Below are 21,831 nucleotides of genomic sequence, written 5' to 3' on the forward strand. Positions count from 1 at the left end.
GCAAGGTGTTTGTCTAAGACAGAAAATGGAAAAGCTGACACATGTAGCAAGGAGGCAGTGATGCACAAGGCCTGCTCAGTGTTTTTGCCATGACCGTGATAAGACTGGAATGATTGTCTGAAAAACGCTGAAATTTCATATCAATGCTTTATATCTTTTGTCGTGAGTATTCCTGTCCTCACTTGTCTCTCCTAGTTACACTGAGGTGCAAGACCACTCGTCATCTTCAATACATCACGACTGAATCATGACCTTCTAAAATGTTAACCTCAGATGTCAGTTACAGATGCAGAGCTGTTCAATCTATTTAATTGTCTATACTTGAGACACAAAGTGCATTAACAGAATTTAATTTGCTGTATTTCATTTAATTTAGTTATTTAGTATTTATTTTTTTAGTTTATTTATTTTTTCCCCATTTTGTTTAACCACCAAGAAAGCACCTGAAAGAGTGTGCCGAAATCCAGAAAGCAAGGTGGGGAGTGCACATGAACAGTACTGCAGGAGAAAACTAGTAAGCACTGGAAAAACATTACTGATGCTGTGACATTTTACCTGGCCAAAGAAAGCTACAGTACAGTATCCATGCTTGATTATTTTCATTTTAGATATACTTGTTTGCATTTTGTTTTTAACAATTTGTTTGAAAAGGTACTTTGTTCTTGTTTCCTTGCACTTATATTTACATCAATAGGGAAATTAGGTTGATTGCTCCGTTCAGTAACTTGCAAAATAGTCTTAAAACCAGCATGACAAAAAAGAAAAAGATTATGGATCGTGGTCCAGCCTGGGGAAAAAAAATGATAGGAAGTTTTTGCAAAATCACTCAACTCCATACAGAAAGAGTAGCCAAGGTGTGTTTTCTGTTGGGTTTTTAAAAAAAAAAAATTATGAGAGCATATACACTTCCAAACTCAAAGATGAGATTAGAGTGACATTGACAAATCACAATCATCTCTTTTAATATCACTGGTGATGCTGTAAGACCAATTATGCAAGATGAACATTGGCCAAAATGTACCTCTCTATACTATTTTTTAAACTTTATGTAAATGTTAATTTTTAAAAAATGACCTATTGTTTTTGTATTGTGTATCCTGATCATCCAGCCTGATTTGCTCTCATTTTAATGCCACTTGTTTCCTCTGATCGCGTCTCCCTGATTAAGTCAGTGTCTCATTCTGTTGCAATCAGAGAGATTCATTTCCAATCAGGCTATATACCTGTCATAAGCATCCGGATTCAATCAGCATTCTTTCCGTCAAATCGGAGACTGCATTGCGGCTTCTGCTCCACTTCTCCAACTCTCAGTGCCATTTTGTATAATAGTCTAATTGGATAACAATCGGGTAATGAATATGTGCCACAGTGTGCATGTGTATCAGAGTCGTGCGAGTACACTGTGCCAGGTTCACACACATATTAGGGCTCTGAGGTTATAGCAGAGGGTTTTAGAAACTCAGAGTAGGAATTTTTTATTTTTCTCGGCCTCTCCCCAGCTTATCAGCACTCGTTGCCAGTTTGCCCAGTCTGACCCCACCTATCTGAAGAGCCAACCTAATTAACCTCTGCCATGATATCGTTTATTTGGATTTTTTTCCCTGTCTATTCCAGGATAAACTCTGAGCAGTGGTGATTACCAAACATTCTGCATGTGTCAGTGAAGCCGGAGTTATATTACATAGTATGATTTTATGGCTGTACTCACGTACAATCAGTGGTGCTGGTAAAAATGGATTTGTTCAGCTCTAATTGTTACAAGGTGAGACAGAAAACCCCTTGTGTAAAATGATATTGATCTGAGAGAGAGAGAGAGACGGGGGGCGGGCGGTCCAGCTAACTCTATTAACTGTGAAATAGACTGAGTCAATCCCAGTAGTCCGTGTAAGCATACATTTATATTGATATTGATAATCCCTTATTAATGTTGAACTTAAAAATGTGTGTATTTACAGGATGTGATGTAGCGATGTATTCAGGCTAAGACTTGGTGGATTGAAAATGATTTATAAAACATGAATTGTACTCAACCCCCAGTCCATCAACTGAGAATGTATTCAGAATGGTATATTAGATGAAGGGATACTTTGTGCATAACGAGACTGCAAAGCGGGGCATGTTAACGCTCTGTCATACTGTGTGGTCAACAGATCAATCAGCTTGTTTGCAGGCGGCCCAGCCAACGTTGTGTGTTCATGTATTAATGTCTCATGCCTTCTCATCCTCATCACACTGCCACTGACAGACACACAATCCACTGTAATCAATTAGCATTTTTTATCTTCTTAATCACAGGAATGGCATACCTTTCCTAACTAATCATGAATCGTATCTGTTTTCATACCCCTCTAAGCCTTGCATCTTAGAGCATCTCCGAGAATTTCATGAAAATATAACAGAACGTTATTTTAAACTGGATTATCTGTTATTTGGATTATTTCTGACATAAAAACAAATGCAATGTTCTGATACTAGTGTATATTACCAAAAAAAAACTAGAATGAAATCATATGAGTGGTTGATTTTTCAATCTTGTGATCCTCTGTCTGACCCAAATATGCTCACCTTTTGCACTCTAGTGAAATATCAGCAAAACCATGCTGTTAAATTCCTTAAAACGCGCCGCCTGAACCGAAAGTGCAGCATCCAATAATGAAAATGAATCCTTATTGAAATTAGTCCATAATATTTAACTATTGCGCAGTTAAAGCTATTTAATTCTCACTGCATAAACTCATTCGTCCATTGGATCATGGAGCTTCATTTCCGTGCTTTTATCTTTTGAGTGGATAAATATATAGTGTGTATTATCTGTATCGGACCATCAGATTATTTTAAGGATGTGTAACCATTGTATAAGATCAAATAAAGTTTATTAGCTTGGTGAAATCAGCATAGCGTGCACAAGTTCTGATTTCTACGCATGAAGTGTTTTTTTAAAGTGGCATTAGTGGCATCTCTTTTTAACTTTTTTTGGGGGGGCGGGGGCACAATGACAACCAGATTCCACTTGATCTAGAAAAATGCTCCAATATTATATTCATCAACATTTGAAAACGTAGAGGACACAGACATGATGTATACCAGTGATATTATGGTTTTGTTGTGATTGGTTTGGTAGTCTGCAGTATCGAAATGTTTAGTGTTTCAGTGCAAGATTTACATGATGATGAATTTAAAGCTTGCTGCTGAAGTGAATAGCTGCAATTCCAAAATATCAATATGAACTGGAATATGATGGAAATTTCAGTTAGGTTTTGGACACTAATGTTAATGTTTTTTGTTTTTTTTTGGGTTCTCCTGTTCCCAGCACACACAATACTTTACCTTTTATTGTGTAGAGAAACACATTTTGAACTGCTCGATTAAGCAGAATATGTATAAACATTTATTTTAGTGATTAATTTCATAACATCTATTAATGTTATTTGTTAATGATATATCTAGGCATACAACTATGATTTTTATGCACGCCATGCCTGAACACATTTCCTATCTAAATGTATTTCTATGTACTTACATTAATTTAAAGAGTGTGTGTGTTGGGGGGGTGGCAATAAAGCACTTCTCCTATACATTGTCCTAGCAGTGTTTGGCAGTTATCTGTTGGAACATTGTATGAGAACACGACATATCCTCTGGATATCTGTATATTCTTCCTAAGATGTAGTGAGTTATGGTGATGAAAATGCATGGTTTCCTCCTCATCCTGTCTTTTACAGTCGTGTGTGTGTGTGTGTGTGTCAGAGCTGCTGAAAACTTGCAAAAAAAATTCAGATTTAAAAACAAACAAACAACCTCCAGTGTGTATTCCAGAGGGCTGTTTGCCTATCGTGCACATCATTAATCTGCCTATCTAAACACAGGCCATACCTGTCTAGTGTCAGTGCTGCCTTATTAAGAATGTCGTTGAAAACACTGCCAGTCTGCATCACTCTAAATGTAAGGCAAGAAACAGATGAGGCCGCTGTAATATTATTTCCCCGAATGCATTGCTGAATATGGTATAATGGTTCTGTACTGTTGTATTAATGACTGATTCTTTGTCTCTAAAAAGCAGAGCATGAGCTGATGCAAAATCGAGCGTTTCTTCCTGTTCCTGCGGTGTTAATTATGTGTGTTTCTCCCACAGACTGCAGAACAGTTACACAGCTTCCCAGAGAGCTAACCAGGATCTGGAAGAGAAGCTTCATGCCTTGGTAATCACTCTCCCTTTTACTTTTACCTCCTGAATTAATTTTAGAGACAGATGTCTTTCATTTCCTTTCTATTGGTTTCAGTAATATAATGATACTCAGTTTGCTGAGAGTCAGACCAGCCTTTATATCTCCATGTCACAGGGATTAGATTAGGCTCTATAACATTGACGAACCTTTAAAAGGCATGATGAACAATTTCTTATATGGTGCCACTTGCATTTTATCCTCCTAGCCAGGCTGCTGCACCTCAATTGAATTATTTAGTGTACTCTTACAATAATAAATTGATGATAAAGACAGTTGTGAGGATTAATATTTCTGAACCCTTTGGTAGTTTCTTCATATTTAAATAAATGGCTCCTAATAAACCATCTGATCATCTTCACAGTGGAGGTCATGTTTCTCTGAGCCTAACATGAACCATTCAGGATTTTATTTTGCATGTTTGTTGTGGTCTGTGCTTTACATAAGAATAATTGGGCAGATTTACAAATTGACCGGACTCTTTTAGAAGTTGGAAGCTGATGGTACAAATCTACTTCACTCTTTATGGTTTGTGAGTTTGCTAACAGTACAACTAGCTATCTTGCTAATTAATTAACTGTAGTGATTGAAGATGAATTAAAAATTAATTTAGACACTATTTTTACAGTCCTGCTTATTTCGTAATGTCATGCGAAGTTCAAGTACCCATATTGTTAGGCATACAATAATACAGCCATATTTTGTATTCTAGCTGCAATTATAAATAGCTTAACATTAAGTTTAATATAAAATGTTTTATGCTATTATTGTTTTAATCATGTTTTTGGAAATTAACAGAATAAACTGGAGTACTGCCACATGTAATTGATTTAATAAGCACCTTAGAACTGTTGAATGATTTGTTTTACATGTAAATTACAACTATTCATGAAAACTAACTCTAGGTATTAGAATTTAACATTTAAGAGTCTTTGAGGTCTGATGATCTGTAAAGGAAAGGGATTTAAAGCCAACCTGATTGGTCATAGCCTTTCTCCTTTCAGTGTCATTCAAATGCTAATGTAATCAAACATGTTTGGTGTGAATGGTTTTACAGTGACGCAAATTACAAGACTCCGTGCCTGTCTTTGTTAGTGTTTGCCGGTCTGAAAAAATAATCGCGTTGAAGCCTGTATTAATATTAAAGTATATGATTTTAGGCTGCTTCCCCCCCAAAAAAAAAAAAGTATGCTATGTAGCCTTTCTCAAAAATGCATTTTGTATATATTCTTGTACAGTGGTGCTTGAAAGTTTCTATATATATGCATAAATATGACCTGAAACAACATCAGATGTTCAGTAGACAAAGAGAACCCAATTACAGAAGTGAGAATTAAATTAATTTATTAAAATGATATTAATATTACAAATGTGGGTGTGGGGGGAAAGTCTGCGAACCTCTAGGATTAGCAGTTAATTTGAAGATGAAATTAGAGCCAGGTCTTTTCAACCAATGGGATGACGGGTGTGGGTGAGCGCCCTGTTTTATTTAAAGAACAGGGATCTATCAGTGTCTGATCCTCACATCACATGTTTGTGAAAGTGCATCAAGGCACGAACAAAGGAGATTTCTGAGGAACGCAGAAAAAGAGTTGCATAAGAACCTTATCCCATCTGTGAAACATGCCAGTGGTAGTATCATGGTTTGGGACTGTTTTGCTGTATCTGGACTGGGACAGCTTGCAATAATTGATGGAACAATGAATTCTGAAGTACACCAGCGAATTCTAAAGGAAATTGTCAGGATATCTTTCCATGATCTGAATCATAGAAGAGAAAGTGGGTCATTCAGCAAGACAATGACCCTTAGTAGACAAGTCGTTCTTCCAAAGAATGCTTAAAGATAAATAAAGTTAATGTTTTGGAATGGTCAAGTCAAAGTCCTGACCCTTAATCCAATAGAAATATTGTGGAAGGACCTGAAGCAAAGCAGTTCATGTGAGGAAACCCACCAACATCCCAGAGTTGAAGCTGTTCTGTACTGAGGAATGGGCTAAAATTTCAAACGCCACTGTACATGTTGAAATTTTCAGTCAGTTGATTTCCAGGCAGTTTATATTTGCACATCTTTAACCCTCCTATCTATGCCCCCTGCCAACAATCACAAATAGCACAACTGGCATTGCAATGTAATGTTTAATGGCAGGCTACCAATTTTTTTTAGCTATAGAAAACAATGACTAATTGTGTACAATCATACTGTGCTTTGTGCCCATCATTTCTTTCACTCTTTTTCCATCATTTCCTCTTCTCTACTCATGCTGCCATGACTTGGAACTCACTGCCACCACAACCATCACCATCAGGCTGCCATCAGTCAAACCTGGGTTCATGCAGTTGCGTGATCACTCATTCTCTTCTATCTTCTCACCCTTCAAAGTGCATTAGTGTAGTTGTCATTCTTTAGTCTCCACTGTCTCACCCTTCTGTTCTCCCTCTGCATGGCAGCGCTTTGACGTCAGAGGCATCACTCTAGAGTCCAAGTGTGCAGTGGTTGATAAGCACTTCCTGTTGTAGTTGCTGTATGATGTGCGAGTTTGTCAAACATTTGCAATCACTTCTATATCTTGCAAGGTAACATTGGTACAAAAGAGAAATGCATTCCTGATGTGTTAAATGCGCGAGCCATCAGCAAAATCTGGGCTTGCTGATGTGTTTTAAGCATTTCAACCACTGAACTTCAGCTGTGCAGTGTAAAGTTCTCGTCTTGTGAGTAAGCATCTCTTCCTTTGTCTTCCCTTTCCTCACTTTTTAGAATGTATTTTAGTTTACATCGATTATTACTAGTTTTGTGTGGACTGTAATGAACAGCTGCTTTATCTGTGCACTGAGTTTATTGTTCCACCTCATCCACTTTATAGGTACTGTTACACTATTGCTAAATTCTCCATTAGTGATTGGTAACAGAGGCTTTTCTGGCACTTGCAATCACTCTGCACTTTTGAGCCTCCTCTAAAGCTAATAGTAGACTGAGTTGAAGTTTAGGTAGCAGTGTATCCATGTCCTGAACACACATTAAATATGTAGCAGGATTTAAATCACAGGAATTGTTTTCCGTTACATTGTCGTTTTTACTGTAGTACTGGAAATATCCTGTGGCTCAGAAGCCTGTATTTAGAATATCATATCCAGCCATCTGATCACACGCCCTTTTTAAAATTACTGTGTGCACAGCACAGACCTGCTTAGCTCTTCACTTCTGTGATGTTTTATGAAGCACTCAATTCAATTAAATCTGTTGGCTCCGTCAGCTTTCTCAGTGCGTGCAGTGGGCCCATAATGCAGACATCGGCTTTGTATACAGCCAAAATGCTGTTATCATGCTGTAGGCAGATAAATGGACACGCACACATGCAGTCCCCTCTGAAAGTATTGGAATGGCAAGGCCAATTCTAAATTTTTTTTTGATGTACACTGAAGACATTTGGGTTTGAGAGCAGAAAATGAATGGGACGATAGATCATAATTTCAGCTTTCATCTCCTGATATTTACATCTAGATATGTTAAACAACTTGGAACATGGTACCTTTTGATTGAACCCACACGTTTTTTCAAGTGATCAAAAATATTGGAACATGTGACTGACAAGTGTTTTGTGTTGCCCAGGCATGCCCTGTTAGATTGCCTGTTTTAAACAATTAAAAGCTCTGAATGTCTACTCTTGGTTTGAGCCCTGGCTTTCACCTGTTAAAACTGCATTTGTTGTTAAAAAGGATAAACCAACTTGAAGACTAGGGAGCTGTTTGTTGGAGAAAAGCAAGACATAGCTGAGAATAGAGGGAAAGTAGGAGCCATTGCATAAGCAGTGGGCATAGCCAACGCAAAAATTTGGAATGTCCTGAAAAGAAAGAAAACACTGATGTACTAACAAACAGATATCAAACCGTTTGGCCAAAAAAAACAACAGCTGTTGATGACAAATATTGTGAGACCTGTGAAGAAAAACCCAAAAACAACAGTGACATCACCAACAACCTCCACAGGGCAGGGGTGCAGGAATCACAATCCACTGTTCGAAGAAGACTTCAAGACCAGAAATATACCATACTACAAGATACCCCCTCATTGGCAGTAAGACCAGATTGGAATTTGCAAAGAAATACAGAGATGAGCCACAAAAATTTTGGAACCAAGATTAACCTCTACCACAGTGAAGGAAAGGCCATAGTGTGGAGAAATAAAGGGTCTGCTCATGATCCAAAACGTACAAGCTCATTAGTCAAGCACGGTGGTGCTAGTATGTTGGCTTTCATGGCTGCTTCAGGAACAGGCTCACTAATCTTTATTGATGATGTAACTCGTGATGGAAGCAGCAGAATAAATTCAGAAGTCTACAAAAACATTCTTTCTGCCAATTTGCAGAGAAATGAGTCCAATCTATTTTGGAGGAACTTTATCATGCAGCAAGACAATGACCCAAAACACACTGCCAACACAAGAAAGGACTTCATCAGGGTGGAAAAATTGGAAGGTTTTAGACTGGCCAAGTCAATCACCAGACCTTAACCCAGTTGAGCAGCATTTCACCTCCTGAAGAGGAGACTGAAGAGAGAACCAACCCAAAACAAACAACTGAAAGAAACTGTCAATTGCAGTCAAGGGATTTTCAACCAAATATAAAATGTTATTTACTTTAAGACTTTAATTCCAATACCTTTGTTGACCCCAAATTTGGGTGGTCTGCCAGCAAATGTGCCATGTTCTTAGTTGTTTAACACATCTAGATGTAAATATCAGGAAATAAAAGCTGATTTATCATCTCATATTCCTCTTTTCATCTCAAACTCAAAGGGCTTCAGTGCATAACAAAAACAAAAGAATTGAAGCAAATACCATTCCAATAGTTTCAGAGGGGACTGTATAGCAGGCAGCTGGATCTGTACAGCACACCTAATTTATATTCAGGGTTTCCAGCCCAGAGGTTTGGGGAATATTTATGCTGAAACATTGGAATTAATTTATGCATGCTTTGACAAAAGCCTGTGCATGTAAGTGGCCTTATAGAATGTCATCCAATTCCTTGATTGGGTATGTTGAGCTAAGAGATAGTAGTTAGCCTCATTTTTATTTAAATGTATGTGGTGTACTGTTTCCTGCTTAACCCAAATTAGCTGCCTTTAGTTCCAATATCAAGCTCTTTATACTATGTAGTTCATCTTAATTACTTCTACAAAGTTTTCCCTTTTTTGCTTTTGTCTACTGCTTTTCAAGACACATGTTGAACTAAGATCAGATTCTGAGATAATCTACACTCACTGAGCACTCTATTAGGAACGCCTGTACACCTACTCATTCATGCAATTATCTAATTAGATAATCGTGTGGCAGCAGTGCATGCAATCATGTAGTTTTGGGTAATGTTCACATCAACAATCATATTGGGGGGGCAGCAGTTCTGCAGACAGAAAAGCATCTCTGAATGACATGTCAGACTGTGAGGTGGATGGGCTACAACAGCAGAAGACCAATTTGGGTTCCATTTCTGTCAACCAAGACCATAAAGCTGAGACTACAGAGGGTACCAAGCTCACCAAAACTGGACAGTTGAAGACTGGAAAAACGTAACCTGGTCTGATAAATTTTGATTTCAGCTAGGGCACACCGATGGACACAGATGTGTCAACTGTCCAGGCTGGTTGAGGTAGTGTAATGGTGTGGGGAATGTTTTCTTGGCAACCTTTGGGCCCGTTAATACCAGTCAATCATCTCTTGAATGCCACAGCTTATTTGAGTATTGTTGCTGACTGTGTGCATCCTTTCATGGCCACAATTTACCCGTCTTCTAATGCCTACTTCCAGCACGATAATGCACCATGTCACAAAAGCAAAAGTCCAATAGAACACTTTTGGGATGCGCTAGAACGAGAGATTTACAACATGTAAGCGCACCTGAAAAATCTGCATGAATTATGTAATGCAATCATGTCAACATGGAGTAGATTCTCAAAGGAGTTTCCAACATCTTGTGGAATCCATGCCACGAAGAATCGCAAGAAGAGCAAAGGGGAGGCCCTACCCAGTATTAGTGCAGTGTTTCTTACAAAGTGCTCAGTGAGTGTATATTACACTACTTTGTTACAGATTCCTTCAGAGCTACGGAGTCTGATTGCCAAACTTGCACTTAAGTTGAATGGCTGGCTGTTTTTTTCCCCCCTTTTTTTATTTTGTAATCTCTCTATATCCCCCCCCCCCCCCCCCTTAAGTTGTTAAGAATTAAAAATTTTGTTTTCTTGTTTCTTCTTTGTTTTATGCTGACGCTGTCAGCAGAGTTTTGAAGATGAGCAGCTTAAAGCTTTTTTGTGAATCGATAAGGAAATGACTGGATGCTCTTACTTAAAACACTAGCTCAGGGTTTGCCTCATCCATTCAGAATTGCTTAGAGAGCTGTTTGTAATTTGTGCTCACTCTGTGTTTTGTAGCTCCGGAAAGTGGAAAGAGACAAGAAGACCATGGATCAAGAGATAGTGGAGCTCACCAACAAGCTTGTGGATGCTAAGAACACTATTGACAAGCTGGAGGAACTGAATGTATGTGTGTGTGTGTCTGTGTGTGTGTGTCTGTGTGTGTGTGTCTGTCTGTGTGTGTGTGTCTGTCTGTGTGTGTGTGTCTGTGTGTGTGTGTCTGTCTGTGTGTGTGTGTCTGTGTGTGTGTGTCTGTCTGTGTGTGTGTGTCTGTGTGTGTGTGTGTGTCTGTGTGTGTGTGTCTGTGTGTGTGTGTCTGTGTGTGTGTGTCTGTGTGTGTGTGTCTGTGTGTGTGTGTCTGTGTGTGTGTGTCTGTGTGTGTGTGTCTGTCTGTGTGTGTCTGTCTGTGTGTGTCTGTCTGCACGCACGCGTGTGTGTGTGCGTGCGTCACAGTGGACCAGAGTTGTCAGGTATTGTAGAACTACAATTGGTAACCACTGGAGCTGAAAATTGAAAGCTACATCAAGAGGTTCAGTGCTAAGCTTTCATAGAAGTGCACTGTCAGGTCTGTGTGCAGTCTTGGACAAGACTTTGGCCTGATAGAGTTCTACAGATAGAAACAGCAATCTCACATTAAGACATGCTCTTCTTTTCCATTAGATTTAGATACAGCTTGACAAACTCATTATCTATGCTAATGCTAGGTTATTGCACTTTGGATAGGGTACCCAGGATTGGCAGATATACAGATTAGGTGTACTAAAATCCCGATTTTCAATGGAAAGCCACTTCTTAAATGAGGGGCCTCATGTTGGTTGTGTGTGTGTGTGTGTGTGTGTGTGTGTGTGTGTGTGTGTATGTGTGTGTGTGTGTGTGTGTGTGTGTGTGTTTTTTATATATATATATATATATATATATATATATATATATATATATATATATATATACACACACATATATATATATATATATATATATATATATATATATATATATATATATATATATATATATATATATATATATATATATACACACACATATATATAACACACACACACACACACACAGTATCTCACAAAAGTGAGTACACCCCTCACATTTTTGTAAATATTTGATTATATCTTTTCATGTGACAACACTGAAGAAATGTCCCTTTGCTACAATGTAAAGTAGTGAGTGTACAGCTTGTATAACACTGTAAATTTGCTGTCCCCTCAAAATAACAACACACAGCCATTAATGTCTAAACCGCTGGCAACAAAAGTGAGTACACCCCTAAGTGAAAATGTCCAAATTGGGCCCAATTAGACATTTTCCCTCCCCTGTGTCATGTGACTTGTTAGTGTTACAAGGTCTCAGGTGTGAATGGGGAGCAGGTGTGTTAAATTTGGTGTCATCGCTCTCACACGCCCTCATACTGGTCACTGGAAGTTCAACATGGCACATCATTGCAAAGAACTCTCTGAGGATTGCTGCAGAGGTTGAAGGGGTGGGGGGTCATCCTGTCAGTGCTCAGACCATATGCCGCACACTGCATCAAATTGGTCTGCATGGCTGTCGTCCCAGAAGGAAGCCTCCTCTAAAGATGATGCACAAGAAAGCCCGCAAACAGTTTGCTGAAGACAAGCAGACTAAGGACATGGATTACTGGAACCGTGTCCTGTGGTCTGATGAGACCAAGATAAACTTATTTAGTTCAGATGGTCTCAAGCATGTTTGGCGGCAACCAGGTGAGGCGTACAAAGACAAGTGTGTCTTGCCTACAGTCAAGCATGGTGGTGGGAGTGTCATGGTCTGGGACTGCATGAGTGCTGCTGGCACTGGGCAGCTACAGTTGATTGAGGGAACCATGAATGCCAACATGTATTGTGACATACTGAAGCAGAGCATGTTCCCCTCCCTTCGGAGACTGAGCCTCAGGGCAGTATTCCATCATGATAACGACCACCGCCTTGCTAAAGAAGCAAAGTGTCATTTCTTCAGTGTTGTCACATGAAAAGATATAATGAAATATTTACAAAAATGCGAGGGGTGTACTCACTATTGTGAGATACTGTGTGTGTGTGTATGTATGTATGTATGTGTGTATATATATATATATATATACACACACACACACACACACACACACACACACACACACACACACACACACACAGAGCAGGGCTGTGGGAAGGTAATTATGGGATTTTAAGAACCAGTTATCTGTCTGTTCACAGTGCTCAATCATGATGTTTTATCTTCACGGGCAGATCAGCTGCAGATCAATCCTCTTTTTTCGGAATGGTCTCTGTGTGAAAATGCTGCAATCTGTGGCACTGGTATATATATTTTTTTTCGCTCTCTTTTTAAAATTTCTCTTATTTAATTTCTTTCTCTTTCAGGAACGCTATCGGCAGGACTGCAATTTGGCTGTGCAGCTGTTGAAGTGCAACAAGTCTCATTTCAGGAACCACAAGTTTGCAGACGTGAGTTTTGGGTGTGCATATCCATCTATGAACGTGCTTTCAGCATGCACTTTCCCAGGCTTTTGGATGCCATTGTTGGAGTTTACAGGTCCATAGTGACGCACAATGAAAGGAAAGTGGGACCATGTGGAACTATTTTTTCTTTTCTTTTTTTTTTTTGGTCAAAATGGAGATGGCTGTGTTTTTATTGTATAGAGCAGTAGGCAAAAAAAGGAGCTAAAAGGGAAAGGTTTGAAAACCCAGTCTCTGCAGAGGACAGTGCTTTATACCAGTCCTCAGCTTAGGATATGCGATTGTTAGTATAATATAGTATACTCTTGCCACAGGCTGACCAGCAGAGGCCAAATGTGTTAGCATGGTGTCAAGTCCTACATGCATTAGGTGCATAAGTCCACTTGGCCTGTTTGCTTATCTCTGGGATGTCCATCACTGATACACAAGCACTAATTGGTACAAACCATCCTCTACCAGCCTAAAGTTAGTAGATTTTAAAATTAAACTGATAAATAACATCTGATAATTACAAACAACAGCTTACATGAAGTGGCATACAATTCACCTGCCCACATTTCTTCATGGAATTTGTAGAGTGCAAATCTCCAACATGATATTTAGTTTTACACTTCCTCTCTTTTTTTTTTTTCTTCTCTCTGTATATTTTGCCAGCCTCACAGTGTCTAAAACTCACAAAACTGGAAATAGAAATTGGCTCACTGATAGTCACAGCTGTGCCCCCTACAAAATTAAAGACTTGCATTATGGCTATCCTGATTGGACCCGATTCACAAAATATATGCATCACTTATCCAGAATGAGCAGGTGTACAAAAGCTTTGTTAATACCTTGCAAACTTGATACTTAGAACTCATTGTTGAAGAAGATAGAGGAATGAAATTCCCTCTTTGTGCTTTCCATTAAGCTGAACACCCCCCCCCCCTCCACTTTTGTTTGTTTATTAATTGAGCAAAAAGATGAATCCTATGGGTTCATTTCTCTGTTGACCTATTACTGCTAGCCTTCCTTCATAAAAATGTGGATGTTGAGACATTTTAGCACCTATTATTTATTAACTGTTCTTTTCGTGGTCATATGTGTTAGTTGGCTAGCAGTGCTAGCATAAGCCCTGAGGTTCTCCATCAACCCCATACTTTTGGAGTACATTATGGTGTATGAGTGATTGCGGGCTTGAGAGTGTAAAAGCGAGAATTTGGGACAGTCCTCAATATTTCATCAAATTCCCCAATGCTGATTATTTTCAGCAATGTGCTTTCAGCAATAATAGCAGACAGTTTCATACTCATTACTCATTCAAACATAAATTGTTTGCCCAAGGTCTGAGCAGAAAATACACTATATGGCTAATAGTTTGTGGACACTTGACAATCACCCCATATGTGGTTCTTCCCCAAACTGTTGCCATGAAATTGAAAGCACACAATTGCCTAAAATGTATTTGCATGCTGTACCATTACAATTTCCCTTCACCATGACAGAAATTGAACAATTTTATGTTGATAAATTCAAATGATTTATAATGGTGAAATCAGCTCACTGCATATAGACATGTATGCTATAGACATTAAGAAGGTAATAAGTAATTAAGTAATAAGTAGATAAGTAATTATCTAAATTAAATAATTGATCATACTATGTTTGTTTCACCAATTTTATCCCTATGCTGCTTAGTGGCAAATTAAAATGAACAATAAATGAAAACTTTAACAAATATAATAATAAATTAAAGCTGCAAGCAGCATTTTTGGGGGCCAAGCAGCCAGACTTGGTGAGCCGCACATTCACATAAGCAAGCACAAGAAAACAGAGCCATGAATATAGGCAAAGGGATTGACTAATGATTTTTAGTTTCACACATTTGCCAGTCTGTTATGGGAGAATGGTTTTGAATATCAGAGTTCCTTTGATAACTTGTTTGTTTAGACAGGCCTCAAGATTTGGTAAAGATTGGACAAAATTTGGAGGAGTAGCAAAAATCTAAAGTGGATGTATGCATTTATGGGATGTTACTGTAACGGTCACGAAATTTGTACCATACCCTCAGGCCACAGTAGTGAAGCTGCCTACCAAGTTTTGTCAGTGTGCAAAGTCGTTGCTGAGATACAGCCTCACTACAGCTTCACTGTCAGATTTGTTGGCCCATTACAGGCAAACCGTTTATTATTATTAAAATTAAAAATCATTTTGATAACTTTTGTAAGGCTAACTCTGAAGATGATGTGTGCCAATTTGGTGATGATTGGACAAAATGTGTAGCAAAAAAAATACAATATGGCAGAAAACCTAATTATGGTGGAAATTGACGTTACAGGAAGCGTTGAACTCATCTTCACATAGGGAATCCAGGGATACCAGTGATTGCTTTTAAATTTTGTACACACTGTTCAAAAGTTATGACCATGAATGTACTTCCAAATTATGTCCAAATTTGACTCGATGGTGGCAATAGAGCATTCGCAGTACAGCCCAAATTTGGTCAGAATGGTCCTTAGACCCTCCCCAATCAGTGTGCCAAACTTCCCAACTTTTTACCAGACAGTTCTATGGGCTGCCACCTTAGACACCCTAGCCAGAAGAAGAGGCAGAATAATAATAAAAAGAAAACATAGAATAACACCTTTGGTGCTTGGCCCCTAATTAGAATTCAGAACTGCTTCGGTGAGCCTGTGCCTTCTGTAGCCTCAGATTAATGTTCTTGCCTGACAGGAGTGGAACCTGATATGGTCTTTTGCTTTTGTAGCTGACCTGCCTCAAGGTTCTAATGTGCTCTGAGATGCTTTTCTGCTCACTATGGTTGTAAAGAGTGGGTATTTGAGTTACATTGCCTTTTTCTGTTTAAAGCCAGAAATTATCAGAATAAGAGATCCGTCTTAAGATCATGTTTTTATTACATATTTTATTACATCTCTGTGGTTCTTACTAACAGTCACAGGGGGGTTTGGCTGAATCTGCTTTGATGCAGACATCTTATAAGGGTGCATAGATGGTACTCATTAGCACCCTTTTGAAGCCCAAAATAAGAAAAGACATATGCGGTTAAACCCTTTTTCCCATAGCAGTGATGTACCTCCAGTGGGATCTCATACAATGTGAGTAATAAAATACATTTTCTTTAGCTCATATTAATATGTGGAAAATATTAGCATAAAAGTATGAACTGAGGGTATTTTATTAAGTAAGAGTGTGAGGTACAGAATCTTTGTATCCTTGAAGACCACTAGAAAAACAGACGAATGTTCTGCCACTATTGTGGGTTGTGTTTGTTTCCTTGGGAGGTTTTATAATGATAATGATTATACTTGGATGATGCAATTGGCATGCCATAAAGGATGGCCATTGTAAGCAGTGGCTGCTGGGAAGCCTTTTCCAAACAGCCATCATTGGGAATGTGCACAGGAAACACTGTGCCACTGACCGTGGCAGAAAAATGCCAAGAAAAATGGAATGCACATAATCATGGGTCTCTGAGGTGTGTGTGTGTGGGTTTTAGGACATTAATCACTCTTCTGTTTGTTTGCACAGAAGGGAGGGTTGCAGGTTGCCCTTTTGCATTCATGGGCAACACAGAACAACATCAGTGAGTGCATGCAGCAGTCAGCCAATTTCACACCACTGAATACAATTGTAGCATGATATAATTTGAATAAGTTTTTCATGGGGGCTTAAGTCATGGTGCATCTTTTGCATATTGTTATAGATTTTTGTTCATGTACTTGTAAAATCTACCTTTTTTGGAAAGTAGAGGATACCATGCAAATGGTGATCCAGAAGACCATTCAGGAGTCATGTTTGGAAGTGCTGCCTGGAATACACTGATCTTGTCTGCCCTCGCATCCAGAGCAGTTGTGGTGTTTTGTGGGCCACTAGCTGAGCTAAACTGTATGATCAGAGATTTTTCCTTGCCTGTCTCCCATGAATCAATAAGCCCCAGTTGGCCTCATCCAATCCAAGGCAGCAGTGTAACATTCATGTCCTAGTTGCCTAACCCCCTCCCCCCTTTTTTTTTTGTTGTTTTTTTGCTTCTTTTTAGTTACACTCTAGTTTCACTAGCCGTCTATTATATGTTGGAGACACTGGGTGTTTTTGAATATAAGGAACCCTTGGAATTGCGTCCTTATGAAATTGTCTTCACAAGGATGAATGGTAGATGCATCTACTTTATCAGCTCATTCAGATTTCAGGGAACAGGTATAGAGAATTTCCTGACTACATAACTCATCTTAAGATCATGTAAAATGATGATTGATAACACTCAGATCTTGTTGTGGATAAACTTGTAAAGGTTGTGTTGAGCTTAAACTGTAGATGATAAGTACAGACATACAGAAGCTTATGAAATATTGAATAATGATTACTGAAACCAGGACACTACAATCTCCATCAAAATACATTCCAGTTACAATAAATTTTGGATGCCAGATTACTTTCTTCTCATTGTAAGATGTCAGTAACAGCTTATTGGGGGGAAGTTAATGTGTGCTTGTTTATGGACATAATGACAGTCTATGTTTAACGTTATTTTACACACTATCATTTTTCAATCTGTATGTGTTTATTGTCTAAGGGCAATGATCTTGTTTGTGAAATCTGTATTTGTCTTTTGCTGACTTGCTTTCTAGTTACCATATGAACTGCAGGAGATGGTGAATAAGCACATGAAGAGCAGTCTGCCTGACAAGACCCAGAGCCCTCAAGGAGCCCATGGCCAGGACCCAGACACACTGAGCCTGACACAAGCTGATGTGGTGCCCACCTCTGTCATTGCCCGGGTACTTGAGAAACCTGAACCACTTGTTCTCAACTCTGCTCAGTCCAGCAGCAGTGGCCGGCCAGTGGCTGAGGATGTGTTTGTCCATGTGGATATGACTGGATCCCAAAACGAGAGTGCTGGCCGAGAGAATGGTGGTCCTGGACAGACTAGGCTTAGCACCTGTACTGGTTCTGATCAGTCGCATCTTAATGGTATGTTCCGTAGTCCAGATGGCCAGTCTGCTGACAGTGGAGCAGCACCCTCCTTTGAGAAGCTGAACCCCTACCCTACACCTCCTCCTCCACATCCACTCTACCCTGGTCGCAAAGTGATTGAGTTCTCCTCTGATGATAAGGTAAAGATCCCTAAGAACAGCCCACTGCCTAATTGCACATATGCCACACGCCAGGCTATATCCCTCAGCCTGGTACAAAATGAAGAGGAGGTTGGAGAACGGCAACGTACTGTCCCCAACAGCCCTGCAGTGTCTGATGGAGGTTGGCGTTCTGGGACCTCCTCATCTTCAGGTGGAGGGCATGCATCGCACCCTCAGCAGAGTGATTTCACTGACCCTTTGTCTAGCCAGTCAAGTCCCTTCAGCAGCCCACCACAGCCTCCGAGTGCCTTTGCCAGCTCAGGTAGCTCTGAGGAAGACTTGCTCACCAACTGGCAGCGAATGTTTGTGGAGAAGATCGCACCATCCTCAGAAGGCACCCTGGTTAACCGCACCTCCTTCAGCAGTGAAACAGTAAAGGAACTCCAGAGGAGTCGCAGCAGCAAGTCAGGTAGAGGAGCTTCAGACCGAGGGATCTTGCGTGGAGCCTACTCTGATGGAGAAGAGGGCTCCTCTACTCAAAGTTGGACGGCCAGCAGAGAGTCCAGCCTGGATACTGATACAAGCAGCATTGCAGACCTGCGCACCAAAAGGGGTGAGTATGGTGCTACCTTTTCGCAAGAGGAGAGTGAGCAATTGCTGATGGCTCTTGACAATGATGATGGTGCTAGTGCCGACACGATGGTCATGGTGGAGTCCAGCCCAGCCTCTGCCAAGCAGCAGGAGTTTGCTGAAGATGGTGGTTCTGTAGGCAGCCCAGCCGAAGAACGAGACATCCTTCCACAGGACTTTCCCATCGTCAGCCCCAGGGTCCTCGCCGGCTTGGAGGATTACACAGAAAAACCTCCATCTCACCACCACCAGAGTGGCTCCACCCGCCCTCAGAAGAGCCCCAAAAGGATGGGGGTCCATCACCTGCACAGGAAGGACAGTCTTACCAGGGCTCAAGAGCATGGAAACCTGCTGGACTGAGAAAGTGGCTAGCCCCTTGCTCCTAATTCACCTACAGTGCTCTTCTGCTTGTTACATCACAAGTCTTACCAGGCCACAAAGGGAAGCAGGAATCACATTGGTGATTGATCAGTTAATACCCAAGGCTGCTTTTTTATAGGTTATTACTGTAACACTTGAGCCACTTCGCAGAAGCCAGAGGTTCACTTGGTTGTGATATTTATAGTACAGATTAAGGTGGTCATCATACCTTTTAAGAAGTCTGATGTACTTCAATCATCCTTTACGAATGTGAGAGTATGTAAGAAGTAATTTTTTTCCATGCTCCAACATCTTCAGGACATCTTAAAGCTGTGGTGTAAATTTTGAGAAGAATACAGGATATAGCCATATAAAGACACCTCTGTATTTGGCCAATGTATTGTAATGGGGGACAGCCAGATGAAATAGCACTGTAACCTGTTGCTGTAAGGTACTAGAATACCACTGAAATGGAAGCAAAGACCCCTTTTTTATTGAAGGGTTTCAAAGTGAAAGCTGTGTGTGTAATCTTTAGTGAGTATCTCTAAAGATTAAAGAATGGGATGGTGCTCTAGACTGAGATCCAGATACTGTTGTATGGTTTGGATTATGCAGGTTTCATGGGATCCAGTGGATTTTAATCTTTCAGTGCCTAACCCTTTGTAATGACTAATGTTTTCCCCTAACCCTTTAAAAAGTATTGGTCCTTATGTCTACTTTCAGTTCATGTCAGAATTAAGAATTCCATTCCACCGCACATCTATGGCAAACATCTTTTCATCGAGCTGCCATAGAAATTTATGATCCAAATTTTTGAGGGTTTTTTTTTTTTTTTTTTTTTTTTTTTTTTTACACTAATATTTTATTTAGATCTCAACAAATATTCTGATTTAATATAAATTATATCCATTAGATTTTCCATGATGTTTTAGTTCTTGGCATGTGGTTATGGTCCATAAAAGGATTTCTTGTTAACTCCCACTTCACAATGAGAATTTGTGGAATTAGAATTGGATGTCTTGTATAACTACTGCGTATTTTTTTAGATGACGTGGACAAAAACCCCATAGCTAAAAGGAATGCCACTATGATTATTTAGCTGGGTTTAGCATTAATCTTATTTTGTTTGGGTTTTTTTTTTTTGTTGTTGTTTTAAAAAAAAAAATATATATATATATATATATATATATATATATATATATATATATATATATATATATATATATATATATATATTATTTTTTTTTTAAACAGAAAATGTAGACCTAAATCTGAGCTTTGGTTATCTATCTTTCCCCTCTGAAGAATGTGTGGTTTTATTCAGCTTTCATCTTATTTCATTAGTCTCTCCAGGAGTTGCTACAGGCAAGAAAAACATCACAAACTGGCATTCAGTCCAGTGAGAACAAGATTATTATTTATTGGTGTCCAATCACATAGGAAGTAATGTGTTTTTCATAGCTGTTGCCAGCAGTGAACTCAATGTATTTTACACAATACAATAGCTGTCAGAATATTTTCACTGTTTACACACCATTACAGTTTTCAGGATATTTTTGTCATCAAAGGCATGCCCAAAGAAATCTACATTTGAATGTCCAAGAAGCCCAGGTTTCATTTTAGTCAACTAACACCAAGTGATAAAATAACACCTTGTCACTTGATGTGGGATAAGGGCTCTGAAAAGATGCATGTAATTGGTGCTACATCTTATTTTCTGCATATGCTTAAGATGATATTCGCTTTGAAACTTTACATAAATATTAAACATTGACAACTTGTGTGTCCGAAAATAATATTCGGGTATTAGTATTAATTTGATAAAAGTAATTCCGCATTTAAATATTTGAGTATGCCGGAATGTAAAAATCCGCACAAGAGCCATCTCTCTTTTCTTTTTTCTTTTTTTTGCATAATAAAAACTGCTATCGACTCATCAATCTAGAATGATTTGACGTTTGTGTATTAACTGACACTCTTTGGTAGTTCATGAAAGTGAAATAAAGTATATGAATGTGTTTGAGTTAGCTATCTTTAAATTAGCATTTATTTAATGTTAGTTAACTAATGTTTTTTCCCAGTTCTCAAGAAGATGTAAATTTAAAAGGTTAAATTTGTTTGTTTTGGAGTGAGAACTTTTCTGTGGCTGAGACCTTTTCTGTTGAAATTATAGTGCACTACATAGGTTATACAATGTCATCATTTTATGCCCTATGTAGTTCTCATATACAGTCTGATAAATAAATATTTGGACAATGACAAAGTTTTTTATTTTAACTGTCAACCACAGTATATAATTGTTGACATTAAATACTGAATATGAGGTCAAAGTGCAGACTTTCATATTTAATTTGGGTGTATTTACATTCAAATCGGGTGAATGGTGTAGAAATTTTAATATGTGGATGCCCCCCTTTTTAAAGGACCAAAAGTAACTGTAACTTGGACTGTATTGGAGTAGTAATTGGCTGCTCATCTGTTCCATGGCCTGGTGTGTTATTCCCACATTATTTCACTTACAAGTAAGCAGATAAATGGTCTAGAGTTGATTTCAAATGTGGTATTTGCATTTGGATTCAGTTGCTGTTAACTCTTAGTATGAAGTCCAAAGAGCTGTCACTGCCCAGGAAAGCAAACCATCCATAGGCTGAATAATCAAAATAA

General features: G+C 39.0%; 1 protein-coding gene across 4 annotated transcripts in view; it reads left to right on the forward strand.

Annotated features, from left to right (window-relative positions):
• Positions 1-20,014, forward strand: part of tjap1 (tight junction associated protein 1 (peripheral)) — an 84,150-nt gene extending 64,136 nt beyond the window's left edge. For all 4 annotated transcript variants that reach the window (XM_053679592.1, XM_053679590.1, XM_053679589.1 and 1 more), the window contains 4 exons: positions 4,133-4,199; positions 10,644-10,751; positions 13,013-13,096; positions 17,731-20,014. In XM_053679592.1, the coding sequence (XP_053535567.1) occupies positions 4,133-4,199; positions 10,644-10,751; positions 13,013-13,096; positions 17,731-19,167 (1,696 nt within the window). In that variant the 3' untranslated portion in view covers positions 19,168-20,014. The remainder of the gene's footprint in view (positions 1-4,132; positions 4,200-10,643; positions 10,752-13,012; positions 13,097-17,730) is intronic.
• The last annotated feature ends 1,817 nt before the right edge of the window (positions 20,015-21,831 follow it).

This window comes from Ictalurus punctatus, chromosome 3 (genome assembly GCF_001660625.3).
Source record: "Ictalurus punctatus breed USDA103 chromosome 3, Coco_2.0, whole genome shotgun sequence".
NCBI lineage: Eukaryota > Metazoa > Chordata > Actinopteri > Siluriformes > Ictaluridae > Ictalurus > Ictalurus punctatus.